General features: G+C 39.7%; 1 protein-coding gene across 1 annotated transcript in view; it reads left to right on the forward strand.

Annotated features, from left to right (window-relative positions):
- The window catches only part of LOC139742185 (centrosomal protein of 63 kDa-like), a 34,024-nt gene that overhangs the window by 2,869 nt on the left and 18,159 nt on the right, over nucleotides 1-12,996 (forward strand). Inside the window, exons 3-6 of the mRNA XM_071652763.1 lie at nucleotides 114-300; nucleotides 3,795-3,890; nucleotides 10,108-10,251; nucleotides 11,762-11,875. Of these exons, the coding sequence (XP_071508864.1) occupies nucleotides 114-300; nucleotides 3,795-3,890; nucleotides 10,108-10,251; nucleotides 11,762-11,875 (541 nt within the window). The remainder of the gene's footprint in view (nucleotides 1-113; nucleotides 301-3,794; nucleotides 3,891-10,107; nucleotides 10,252-11,761; nucleotides 11,876-12,996) is intronic.

The following is a 12,996-nucleotide window of genomic DNA, read 5'->3' on the forward strand; positions in this document are numbered from 1 at the left end:
AATCATGGCAGTGGATTTAGAGTCATAATTTAGCATTACATGATTGCAATAATCTCAACAAATCCTATCTGAGCTTCACTAGAGAGTTTTCTGTATTCGGTCTTGTTTCCCAGTCTCTTTGATGGGTCACTGTCATCATGTGAGGCAGAACTGCAGGAGCTGATGCGTCAAATAGATATCATGGTCAACAGCAAGCGGCTGGAGTGGGAGGCCAGTTTAAAGTCCACAGAGGCGCAGTTGAAGCAACGGGAAGAAGAGCTTACCTCTGTCAAGATGACTTTGGATCTGAAATCAGCTGAGGTATGTTAGCTCCATCTCCTGTCTTTTCGAGGTATTGAATGAACACTCAAGCAGTAAGAATATGGGAGCGGGGGATTGCAGAAGGGTTAGGCAGGGCTGCACACTGGCGCCGGTCCGACGGTCAAAGACCGGTAAAAGTCACTGTCGGACCGGTAACTTTTCAGGAAATCCACAAGTTACCGGTCCGACATGACCATTAAAAAAAAAAAAAAAAAAAAGCATTGGTGGGGTCAGTAGAAAGAAAAAGAGCAGCCCCGATCAGGGAAAAACAGAATGCAAGATATCGCACTGTTCAACAAGTTTTACGCAAGTTTTCGTTTTTGTCTACCGGTGCAATTTGTACAGTAAACATATTAGTTTTGAGTACTAGCAGTCGACCAGTTATTCGCGCTCGTTTGCGCATTTGGCGCTGCTCACGCACTGCCATGCAATGCAATACATACAAAGCATGTACAGTGTATTTAGACTGCTTTTCGTTTGCTTGCGATCGGCGGTCATGCCAGACAAGAAACATTGATAGAAGCGCACGCATTTCAGGGTCATTTTACTCATGATTTTTTAACGCAAGATCGATCCGATCCCGGCTTCACAGCAGCGTGGCAGTTATGTTATAACTAATTTGCTTGTGTCGATTTTTAGAAAAAGTAAAAAGATATTCGATATACAGTGATACAGTAAATGGATCTGATTGCATTTATTTTCATTTTACACAGTCATTTCACAAATGAATATTTTCATTTGTTCAGAATGGTCTCATAATGAAGATAGGCGCAAAAAGGATCACGAAATCGGCCCTTCCGTGTACTTTTTAAGAACGCATGCACAAAATGTGAAGAGAAAATACTAGGGAGAAAAGAAATCATGAAATCATCGCAGTCCCGCTTACATATTTGAGGTAGAAAAGGTAAAAAAAGGATCATGAATTCGACCGGCCGCGTCGTATTTTTCAAAAGCTTACTTACGAAATGCGAAGAGATTGTAGAGGAGAAAAAACAAAAACAAATAAAGGACACATTTGGTGAGTGCATCATAAAAGATAACAGCCGAATAACAATTCATAAAATCAACGCAATCCCGTTGAAATTTGAGGAAATATTAGGCGCAAAAAGGATCTTAAATTCAGTCCTGCATGCCGTGTTGGTTATCAAAAACGCATGCATAAATGCGACGAGATTATCGGGAGAAAATTAAAAACACATTTTTACCCTTCTGGTGCGTGCATTACAAAAGAGTACATCCGAAGTTATTCATGAAATCGCCACAATCCCGCTGATATTTGAGGTAGAAATAGGCGCAAAAAGGATCGTGAATTCGGCCGTGTCGTATACCTTTTAAGAACGCATGTACGAAATGGGAAAAGATTAGCGGGAGAAAAATAAAGGACACATTATTTCACCCCTTTTGGCGCTTGCATCATATAGATTACAGCCGAATAGTAATTCATGAAAATTTCGCAATCCCGTTGGAATTTGAGTAAACAATAATAGGCGCAAAAAAGAATCTCGAATTCGGCCCTGCATGCAGTGTATAATTTTGAAAACGCATGCACAAATGCGAAGAAATTATCGGGAGAAAAATAAAGAAAGCATTTTCAACCCTTCTGGTGCATGTATCACAAAAGATTACAGCCGAAATAATTAATGACATATCGCAATCCCGCTGATATTTGATAAAAATAGGCGCTAAAAGGATTGTGAATTCGGCCGTGACGTATAGGCATGTACGCAATGCGAAGTGATTATTGGGTGAAAAATACAGGACACATTTTTAACCCCTTTTAGCCCCTGCATCACAAAGATTACATTCGAATAATAATTCATGAAATCATCGCAATCCCGTTGAAGTTTGAGGAAACGATAGGCGCAAAAGAATCATGATTTTTGGCCGTGTCGTGTATCTTTTTAGAACGCATTTACGAAATGCGAAGAGTTTATCGGGGAAAAATAAAGGACACATTTTCAACCCCTTTTGGCGCGTGTATCATAAAAGATTACATCCGAAGTCATACATGAAATCATCGCAATCCCGCTGATATTTGAGGTAGAAATAGGCGCAAAAAGGATCGTGAATTCGGCCGTGTCGTATACCGGTACCTTTCAAGAACGCATGTACGGAATGCGAAGAGATTATGGGGAGAAAAAAATAAAGAACGCATTTTCAACCATTCTAGCCGGTGCGTGCATCACAAAAAGTTTCATCCGAAGTAATTCATGAAATCGCCACAATTCCGCTGATATTTGAGGTAGAAATAGGCGCTAAAAGTATCATGAATTCGGCTGTGTGGAACATCTTTTAAGAACGCACTTACAAAATTCGAAGAGTTTATCGGGAAAAAATAAAGGACACATTGTCAACCCCTTTTGGCACGTGCAACATAAAAGATTACAGCTGAAGTAATTTATGAATCGTCACAATCCCGCTGATATTTGAGGTAGAAATAGGCACAAAAAGTATCATGAATTCGGCCATGTGGTGCATCTTATAAGAACGCACTTACGAAATTCGAAGAGTTTATCGGGAAAAAATAAAGGACAAATTTTCAACCCCTTTTGGCGCGTGCATCAGAAAATATTACAGCCGAAGTAATTTATGAAATCGTCACAATCCCGCTAATATTTGAGGTGGAAATGGGCGCAAAAAGGATTGCGAATTCGGCCCTGCATGTCGTGTACCTTTCAAAAACGCATGCACAAATGCGTATAGATTATCGGGAGATAAATAAAGAACCCCTTGTAGCGCGTGCATCAGAAAATATCACAGCTAAAATAATTCATTAAATCGTCGCAATCCAACTGACCACCAAGAGCAGGTTACGCAGCAAATTCGTGCGCCAATGTTTAGAAAAAGTCACAAACGCATTTGATACAATATGGTTTTGTTCATTATCATTTTACACTGTAATTTACAAACAAACATTCTATTTTTTCCTATATTTTTTTAAAAATTTCTTGTGCAATAAATAATGCAAGTTTTACAAAAAAGATATTAATCTGTAAAATGTACATGGGTGGGGGGGGGGTACATCCATAAAAAACAACAAAATAAGTTTGCAATTCATTTAATGTTTTTTTTTTTTTAGGTTGTCGTTGTTGACCGGTAAATTTTCTGTTCGGACCGGTAAAAAATGGTAAAACGGAGCATTTACCGGCCCGACAGAGACAGGTTGGACCGGCAGAAAAAATGGGTTAGTGTGCAGCCCTGGGTTAGGACACTGAGAGGATATTGGTGAGCAACTCAAGCTTGCAAAATAAAAAATAAAAATTCAAAACACGATTTCAATACATTATTTGAACCTCATGTTATTGTTTTCATGATTAAGATGAGATCCTATCCAATGTGTTGCACCAAATTCCAGAATTCATTTTGGTAACGAATCAATGAGGCAGCGTGAATGGTGCTGATCAATTTGATCTTGTATCCACATCTATGTGATTGCAAGTATCCACATCTATGTGATTACATGAAGGCTCGGACTCCTGTGATTTGGTTTGTAGGTCAGTCGACTGACTCACGAGTTGACGGGCATGGAGAGAAGTCAGAAGGAACTGGTGTCACAGTATGAACAGCAGGTCGATGTCCTGCGCAAAGAGGTGAGCTGGGCAGCCGTAAATAGCAAAGATGATTTAGTGTATTTACAGCTTGAGCTTTCTGTGCAAAGGTATGGTGTGAATCCCTCAAGGGAAATAGATCCATGATCACTCAGAGTGACCCTAAATCATAATTTTGCAGATATTAGAGTGGTTATATCATGAAGTTAGGTGACAGCAGGACATTTACGTGCCTGGATTTTAACTAAGGAAGAAAAAGCCAAAGTAGAAGGTTGACGAGATGAAGGAGGAGAAGGATTGTTCTTTAAAGGAATAATTTCAGATCAGACAGGCTGGTCAAATTCTTGAAGAGTCTACATGATACTGTCTCAGTGCTAGGGTGCAAATGATTTCATATGCAAGTGGAGTTACTGTATACGCTATAATTTTCGCGTACATAAATTTTCGCGAATTGCCGCTGTCACACATTTTCGCGAGTGGTTAAATTCGCGATTGGGGGACCAGAGAAAATATGAAGTGGCAAAGAAAGTGTGAATTTTCAACTTACTAGCAAATAAGAATGATACTAGTTATACACTGCATGAAAAAAACTTACCAAACTCTGCGAACTAGTAAGTTAGAATTCAACATTTTTGAAGTGGTTAAGTCCATCACGCTAGATTTCTGACGAGTGGTCCCCTTGCGATAATGGATTGGCTCTCTACAGTATTCGTAAGTAGACGTGGACGTGCGTAAACAAGCTTAGCCAGTATGGTCTGTTCGGTAAGCCGTGACATGGTATACTAGTACTGAAATGTTCGTATCATCAAGGCAAGGGATTCATTTTGGAAGGTAATATTTTCGCGTGTTGTTAATTTCGCGAATAGCTCCCGACTCGCGAAATTCGCGAAAATAAAACCCACGCGAAATATATAGCGTATACAGTAGATTGTTGGCTTTGATATTACTGTGCACTTTACAGACAGGTTCCTCAAAGTGTCAAATGCTTTGAAGGAAAATGGATCAGTGGTCATAATGGACAAGTGGTCTTTATAGGGAGACAGACACTAAAGCTGGTTTGACTGTATAAGGCTCAAATATAAGATCGGGTACAGTATTCAATAACTGTAAATCCACTAATGAATACAAAAACTCTCTTCCATTGTAAAATTCTATCCATAATTCCAGCTTTCTCAATTCTGTAATCATTATCCTTTGAAATATTGAATGGTGTTGTGCGTACCACCATGAGCATTTTTTGCAACCATAGTCACAGTTATACAAGGAAATTTCAACCATATCCCTCTTAGTCTTCCAAACAAAGCCCGAATTCACGAAGGTGGTACAAATGAAACCATGGTTTAAACCATGGACAAAAACCATGGAGTGCCAAGTGTCACACGGAATATTTCATTACGAAATTGGCATTTTGTGGTCGAAATGTTCGTTTAGTTACAAAATGTTGTCATTTTGTTGCAAAATAATAATTTCATTTACGAAATGACTGATTTTGTAACGAAATATTCCATGCGACACTTGGCGCTCCATGATTTTTGTCCATGGTTTAAACCATGGTTTCATTTGTACCACCTTTGTGAATTCGGGTGAAAAAGTGCAGCTCTACAAAATGCATAATGACAAATTTTGTCTGCTTGAGTGCGGTTGAACCCCAATCATGCTAGTGATTACCGGTACAAGGGAAGCCATACATTACATCATTAACTTTTCCTCTGCTGCAGAAAGAGTCTTAGAAGATGTGTTGTACTTGGAAACTGTCTAGCTATTGGAAGAGATTCTTCATGATTAGGCCGAAAAAAAAAAATTGTTTGTTTGCCCTTAATTGTCAAAACCCAAGAGGGTCGGTAGGTGGGTTTTTTTTTTTTTTTTTTTTTAATACCCTTTTTACCCATGCAATTTTGTAACTTTGGCAGGGCATTTTGTACACTCATCCTTCTGGCAATACTTCGAGTTCTAGTTCAACTTTGTACAGGATGTGGCGCAAGTTTAATGCACTCAAAACTCCAAGGAATTCATTCAAATTTACGTCTTGCCAAGGAACGGTAAGGTGTGATTTCACGGAGCGCGCGAACGATTTGCGAAGGTCGTGAATGGCAAAATCCTGCATTCGTATTTTAGTCTGCAAAAGATCACCAAACAAATGTGAGGGTTTGGAAGCGTCGTCATTGTTCGTGAATGTTGTTTTTACTTCGGCGAGAATTTCAAGAAATTCTGAAATTTTTTGCGAAGTTTTTCCGCACACTTGTTTGTGATTTGTTTGTGATTCGTTCTCGAAAGTGTCTTTAAAGCCTCGTCATATGCGCAAGACCTTCGCAAGACATGCGGGATGTTTGCAAAATGCTTGTGAAATCCCAAACAGACCCCGAAACTTTGGACAATGTCTCGCGTATGTTTCGCGAAATTTGTGAAGTTTTTCCAATCATTTTACGACGTGACCGCAAACTGTTGCGCCTATCTTTTAAGACATTCTCAAGAACGTTTAGCACATGCTTGGCGGATGTATGCAGTACCTACGTTTTCTACAAAGCAAAATCATAGCATACATCTAAACATTAAACATTTATTAACAACTTTATTGTAAAAAAAGAAATTAAAGACTAGCAAAGAGAAAGATATGTTTTATGTACAAAGAAATCGCAGAATACACTTAAAATGAATCTGAAGTATGCCAAAATTACATTTAAAACTCAAGATTGTGGTTTGGAGAAACTGCAATAAAAAAAAATCAAATGGTTTACCAGTGGAGATAGGTCCTAAAAAAAACTCTAGGCACGCTCACAATAGAGAAATTAGAAAAAAAAAAGGAAAAATACAGGAAAAAAAAAAAAACTTCAACTCAAGACAGCTCAGACCTCTCCTTGGGTACATTTTCTCCCCATGATGATTGTTGAAAAAATTGCGTTGTTCGCATTTCCGTCGCGTGTTCTTCGTGTACGTAACATGCTGTACTTTAGCAATGATACACACGACATTCGCACATACGCCGTGAGAACTTCGCACAAATTTGCGCAAGAATGGTTTTCAGCTTCATTGTCGGAACACATTCGGCGAAAAACTTTTCCAAGTATTAGATTTTTCCATTCGCGACCTTCGCAAATTGTTCGCGTGCTCCGTGAAATCACACCCGTAGGCGAGGCAGAAACACTCACTGACAAGATACTTACAACATTTGTTAAATTTTGCAAACAGCTCCACAAAAGTACCTTCCAGTGAGATGCTGGCAACTGAACTCCAAACAGTTTTGGTGCCATGACAGCTGGTAACGGATGCTGCAAAGTAGCCATCTTGGCAGTCGCGTTGCGCTGCGCCGCGGCCGGTACGGTAGCTAGCTAGTATAGCTATCGCACTACAGTGTACCTATGCACGTGAGCCAAAAAGGTAGCTAGCGTGCAATGCATGCTATAAAACGTAGCCTGCTGCCCCGCGTGACCCGAACACGATTACGACGGGTCGATGAGATTTAAAAACGTTTTTTAGATTTTTGTTCACTCTTTCTTTAGCTTAAAATGGATAATTTTGGGTTTAAAACCGTTCACAAATTTGCAGAAGATGAAATTTGAGGAAAAAAATAAACTTGAAAGAGAGAGAGAGAAAAAAAAGGCGACCCGAAATTTCCGTGATTTTCGGTCGGTCGTGAAGGGCAAACAAACCACTTTTTTGGGGGGGCCTTACACTCTTCAGAGACTGCACAGTGGTCACTCTGATGGCATGTTGATTGGTCAGCTCAGATGACCTTTCCCAACCAGCCCCTTTCATTGTTGGCTGTGTAATGGCACAGCACTCATAAACTTGAGGAAGGTATGAAATAAGACTTTGATCTGAATATCCATTGGTTGAGTCTTGCATCCTCACAATTTGTGATTACAAATGTACAGACTTTCTATGCATTTTTTTTTCCCCGGGGGGGGGGGGGGGGGGGGGGGGGGAGTGCATCATATGTGGCTATTAGGTGATGGTGTATCAGGGTGGTCCACACCGTGAAATTTGAGCATGTTGCAAGCTCTAAATATGAGAATATTGTGGAAATTGTATGTGCATGGAGTGCACATCAGGAGCGTGTATCTAGCACACAATATTTCGCCACTTAAGGTACTCTGTATTTCCTGCTGTGGTGTTTGTGTTCAATGTTCTCTCTCATATTTTGGACACAAATTTTCCAAGTATTTTGATGTTTCTCAAGTTTTGCACATGTTTTTCACACGCTGATTACATTTCATTTTGAGCAAGTTGCCAATATTTATATTATATTGGATGGCTATGAATGGGATACCAGGGAATATTGCACGAGTTAGGGCCAATATTGCACGAATCAAAGATGAGTGCAATATTGACCCTAACAAGTGCAATACTATACAAATGATGCACAGGATATAGTGCGTTAGTGGAGATGTAGCGCACTCGAGGGTATTTCCACTAATGCCACAAAATAATCCTGTGCATCATTTGTTTTATAAAATGGGTCGAAAACTAACAGCATTTTTCACGTACCTTTGTGGGTCAATACCAGTCAGCTACATGTAGCACTCGCTCAAGAGTCAAGATGTCCGAAGATGTTCGTCCCAAACATTTATGCACGTCGCACTCGGAAATCCCGCACATATAAGTACTGTACGTATAAGAGTATACGTACGCAAACACATGTTATGCACACATGAAAGGCCGGCCGGCAGCCTGAACTAGAAGTTGTTTACAGGATTGACAGCGCGTATAGTAGCGCGCGACGCACTTGTAACAACTGATTGAGTGCGCACTGCTAGTGTAAACATTGTGACGTCAGGCCGTGCATGTTAGTGAGAAATTAATACACGCACACGTGACTCATTTCAGCGCTTCCAATTGGCTACATTCTTGAACCCATTTTATAATCCCTGGTATTCCATGAATCAAGGCCATCCAATACAGTTGAACCTCTCGTATCCGGACAAGTCGGAACCGAGGCTCATCCGGATAAGGGATTTGGCCGGATACGGGAGACTCAATGCTTCATACATGTACATATACATACACATGTACTGATGTAGCCCATTGTAGTACCACATGTAGTAATGTGTATACTGCAACCTTTTCATTGTTACATTTGGGGATGTTTGGGGATGTTAAAATGTCTGAAGGTAAGCTATTTGGAAGGAAATTTGATGTAATGTATGTTAATCATGTTGGAAGTAATGTGTAATTCATGTGTGTTTGTGTAGGAGTTCTCAAGGAGTTGGGAATCCCCCTTTCCTCCCGTAATTATAAAAAAAAATCACGGCGAGATTGTGTCCGTATAATAGAGAGATTCGGATAAAGGGAGGCCGGATAAGAGAGGTTCAACTGTATAATCATTATCATCTATACAATCAAGCAGAGCAAGCATAAACTGCTCAAAATTACCCGGCTTCTACTCATCTTGGAAGTTGACTCGGCAGTCCCATCCCAGCGCTGAAAAGGGGAAGCCCCTAAAACTGCGTATGAAACAAACAACTAGCAAGATGCACGCTTGTGAATTGTAACAAAGTGACGTGCACTAGTAGCAAGTGTTTGCGCGTTCAGCAAGCGCTCGATAGATAGATGAGACAGAATTGAATATCGTGTGATCTTGATCGGCAAGTAACAACGGTAGCCTATGGAGAATTAATACGTTGGCCTGTGCGTTTCGTTCAATATGCTCTGATATTGAATGGTAAAAATTGAGCGGACTACAATACGCGTTTTTAATGCGCCGCTAAAACGTCCTACATAGATGATAATTGAGGATGCTGCATAGCATGTTGCTAGCTGTTGAGGATGTTGCACAAAAATTTAAGCATGCTGCAGCTACAGGCTCAAACCCCTCGTGGACCACCCTGGTGTATGTGTTCACTTTGTCTATGAGCATCTTGCCATTTCCTGTATGGGGCCTTGAAGTAGACCAAGCTAAAGTTGTACCATAATCTCACAGGAGTCCTTGCCTCATGCCTGTGCATGGACGTTCCATGGAAAGGGAGATACTCCCAAGACACAGGCTCCGTGGACCCAATAGTAGGACGAGAGTAAAAGAGGCATTAACCTTTCGGCCCGCAGTGAAATAACACCACTTTAGGGCTACAAATGTGTCATGCATGAATTTGTAAGGAAGTGCATTTCAGATCTTGCACAATGTATAGCATACATCTTTCATAAAGCTGTTTTGCAGTTCACCAAAGTTGGTGCAGCAATAGTGTAGTATTGAACCCCAAACCTCTGCAAGGACTGTGACTTACATGCCATACCACGTATATGTCCACTTTTTCCTCTCATCCAGCTGAAGTTGCTGCAGAAGAGCTATGAGAAGCTGCAGCGCCACCATGGCAAGCAGGGAGAAGGTGCGGAGAAAGCGAAGGAGGAGTTTGGAGACAAGCTGAGACAGGCCAGAGTGGACCTTAAGCTGGCTCAAACAAAGATTGATGTAGGTAGACAACATAAGAAATTATTGTTGGACATCCGCATGCACTCCAGTGAAATATTTGCACACCTACTGTGTTAATGGATGCACACACTTTCCGATTTCACCTTCCACTGATGTACTCGATGATCACAAATTTGCCCACTGGCAAAATTGTTGGGAAGTTCTGATTTGTGAAATTAGACTTGGTGAATATATGGAATATACAGTATTCAGTAACTGTAACAAGTCCCCCCCCCCCCCCCCCCAAAAAAAAAAAAAAAAAAAAAAAAAAGAAAAGAAAAAGAAAAAGAGAAGGAGAAAAGTGGCATCATTACTAGAATTCTGGGATAATTTAACAGAAAGATGATTATCTATTCCCTATGTATCAAATGATAAAGAAAAGAGAATTCTAGTAAAAGAGAAATTTAGTGAAAAAGAATTGGTGTGTCAGTTAAGACTTTTCCATATTTATCAAGTCATTTTGAACATGATTTGCACTTTCCCTTTAATTGCCTCATACTGAAGGCCAGGTTTTGTTTGCCAAAATAATGTACATTTGATAGACTCTTCACTAACAAAATGAATATGGAGGATTGTGTTTGAGCAATGTCTTGGTCATAAATGATCTAAATGGCTGTTTCCTGTTCCGTTAAAGGGGTGGTATAGTTTTGGTTGAAACCTGACTTCAGATTTCTAACTTTTTTTTTAGGTGAGATAATGAAAAATCTCTTATGAAATATGAAAAAGCATGTAATTCCAAGAGGAATTCAATGTTTATTTTAATGAAAATTGGTTTTGATATGGTTCAGATATCCAAAACAAAGAAATAATAAAAGTTGGGACCTGCCTTGTATGAGGATCGCTTTGTTTTACTTTGTTTCGGGACATCTCTGCCATTTCAAAACCAATTTTCATAAAATCAACTTTGAATTCCTCTAAAAATTGTATGCTCTGTAACATTTCATAAGTGGTTTATTAGTATCTTGCAAAAAGTTCAAAACTCGATCTTCATCTCCACCAATACTATGCAATCCCTTTAAGATGACATTTGAAATGACTCTGGAATTCATTCAGTTGTATTTCTCAATACTAGTGCAATTTTGCACTGTAAACTTTCTCCAGTGTGTTACTGTGATAAATTCATTCCAATTTGTGATATCGCTTAATATCTACATAGTTGACCTTTGACCTTTGAACTTTGACCTTCCTATGTAGACTAACCTTGTGTGTGTATTCAACATCAGTGAAGTAGTATCCAATTGGATTTCATCACTGTATAAGCTGTTATTTTCATGAGGGTTCAATTTTTGCAAATTTCTCAAATTACTGTTGGACCAAGAATTTAACAATACATGAAAATGTCGCCATGACCTAGGGTAATAGTGCAACTACGATATCCTCAGTGTTAATTTGCGAAAACAACGTCTCGCTAAAATATCCATGACCTCCTCATTCGCAAAAATATGTGTACATGAAAATGATAGCTTATACAGTAATTTTCTTCCTCATTGGTTTTTTTTTTTTTTGGTAGGATTATGAGGTGCAGTCTCGGGAGTGGGATGTTCAGCGGCGTGCCTTCAAGAAGCAGGTGGAGAGCTTGGAGACCCAAAGGCAGAAACTGGCAGAGAATTGTCAGGCTTTACAGGTGAGGAGTGATAGAAAGTATTATATTCCACATACTAAGAATCTTGCTATAGGATTGGTCAAGAGTTGATCACGTGATAAAGCGTAGTTTTGCCCATCACATCACCTGAGAAGAACTAGGTCACTTGATAGTACACAGTGCAACGCACTTTTCCTTCAGTGTCGCGCGGTGCGGCGCGCAGCAAATTCATTGTTTTGTCATCTATAAAGACAGCTGTTTGTTTTGCTGATCTCTGGCAGTCCATACAGTCTTAACGCGAGATGAGTACGCACGAAATAAAAGTGCATTACACTGTGGACTATCATTTAACTAGGTCACTTGATAGTACACAGTGCAACGCACTTTCACTTCGGTGCCACACGGTGCACGCAGCAAATTCATTGTTTTGTCATCTACGCGCACACGTAGCCTAAGCCCTAAGGATACCTAAAGATAGCTAAAACGGTTTCAGATGTGGAATAAAATGGGAATTTCTAGGACCCTAGATGTGGAATATAAAGCAAATAATCAACTTTTAGTTTCAGGCAATGAGACAAACTATCACTTCCGAGGCGATCTGGATGTAGCTATCTTTCCGAAGCGCAGCTGAGGAAAGATAGCGTACACATTCAGATCACCAACATTGATTATTTGCTTACTGTATACTCCAAAATATTTAGCGAGTCTTTTTAGCAAGTCTAACTTTTCGCAAATCCGGACTTCTCAACAATTTTGTGAGTGGTTAAATTTGCGATTATGGGGTATGGTAATGAACAGAGAAGTGTATGTATGCACGTCACATCCATGTGAGGATCAGAGTTCATATTTTTGTGTGTTTTTAAATCTGCGAATAGCACCTGGCTTTTGCGAAAATAAAAACCTCATGAAATATTCAGCGTACACACTAGTTTGGATGGCAGTCTTAGTAAAAAGTCTGTGTGAGATGTGGAGAATGTGATATGTCTTTTTCCCTCTTTAATAGGCACATGTCACCTATTGATCATTTTTGTATGTTGCTGATGCCATTACTTTGGGTACTGTAGACCTTGATAAGCATAACTGATGAGAATATTCAAATTCAAAATTGATCGCTCAAAGTGTATTCAAAAAGGATATAAAAGAGGTTCCATTACTGTAAAAGT

The sequence above is a fragment of the Diadema antillarum genome, unplaced genomic scaffold, assembly GCF_040938485.1.
Source record: "Diadema antillarum isolate AM-2024a unplaced genomic scaffold, OU_Dant_1.0 seq00000984_RagTag, whole genome shotgun sequence".
Lineage (NCBI taxonomy): Eukaryota > Metazoa > Echinodermata > Echinoidea > Diadematoida > Diadematidae > Diadema > Diadema antillarum.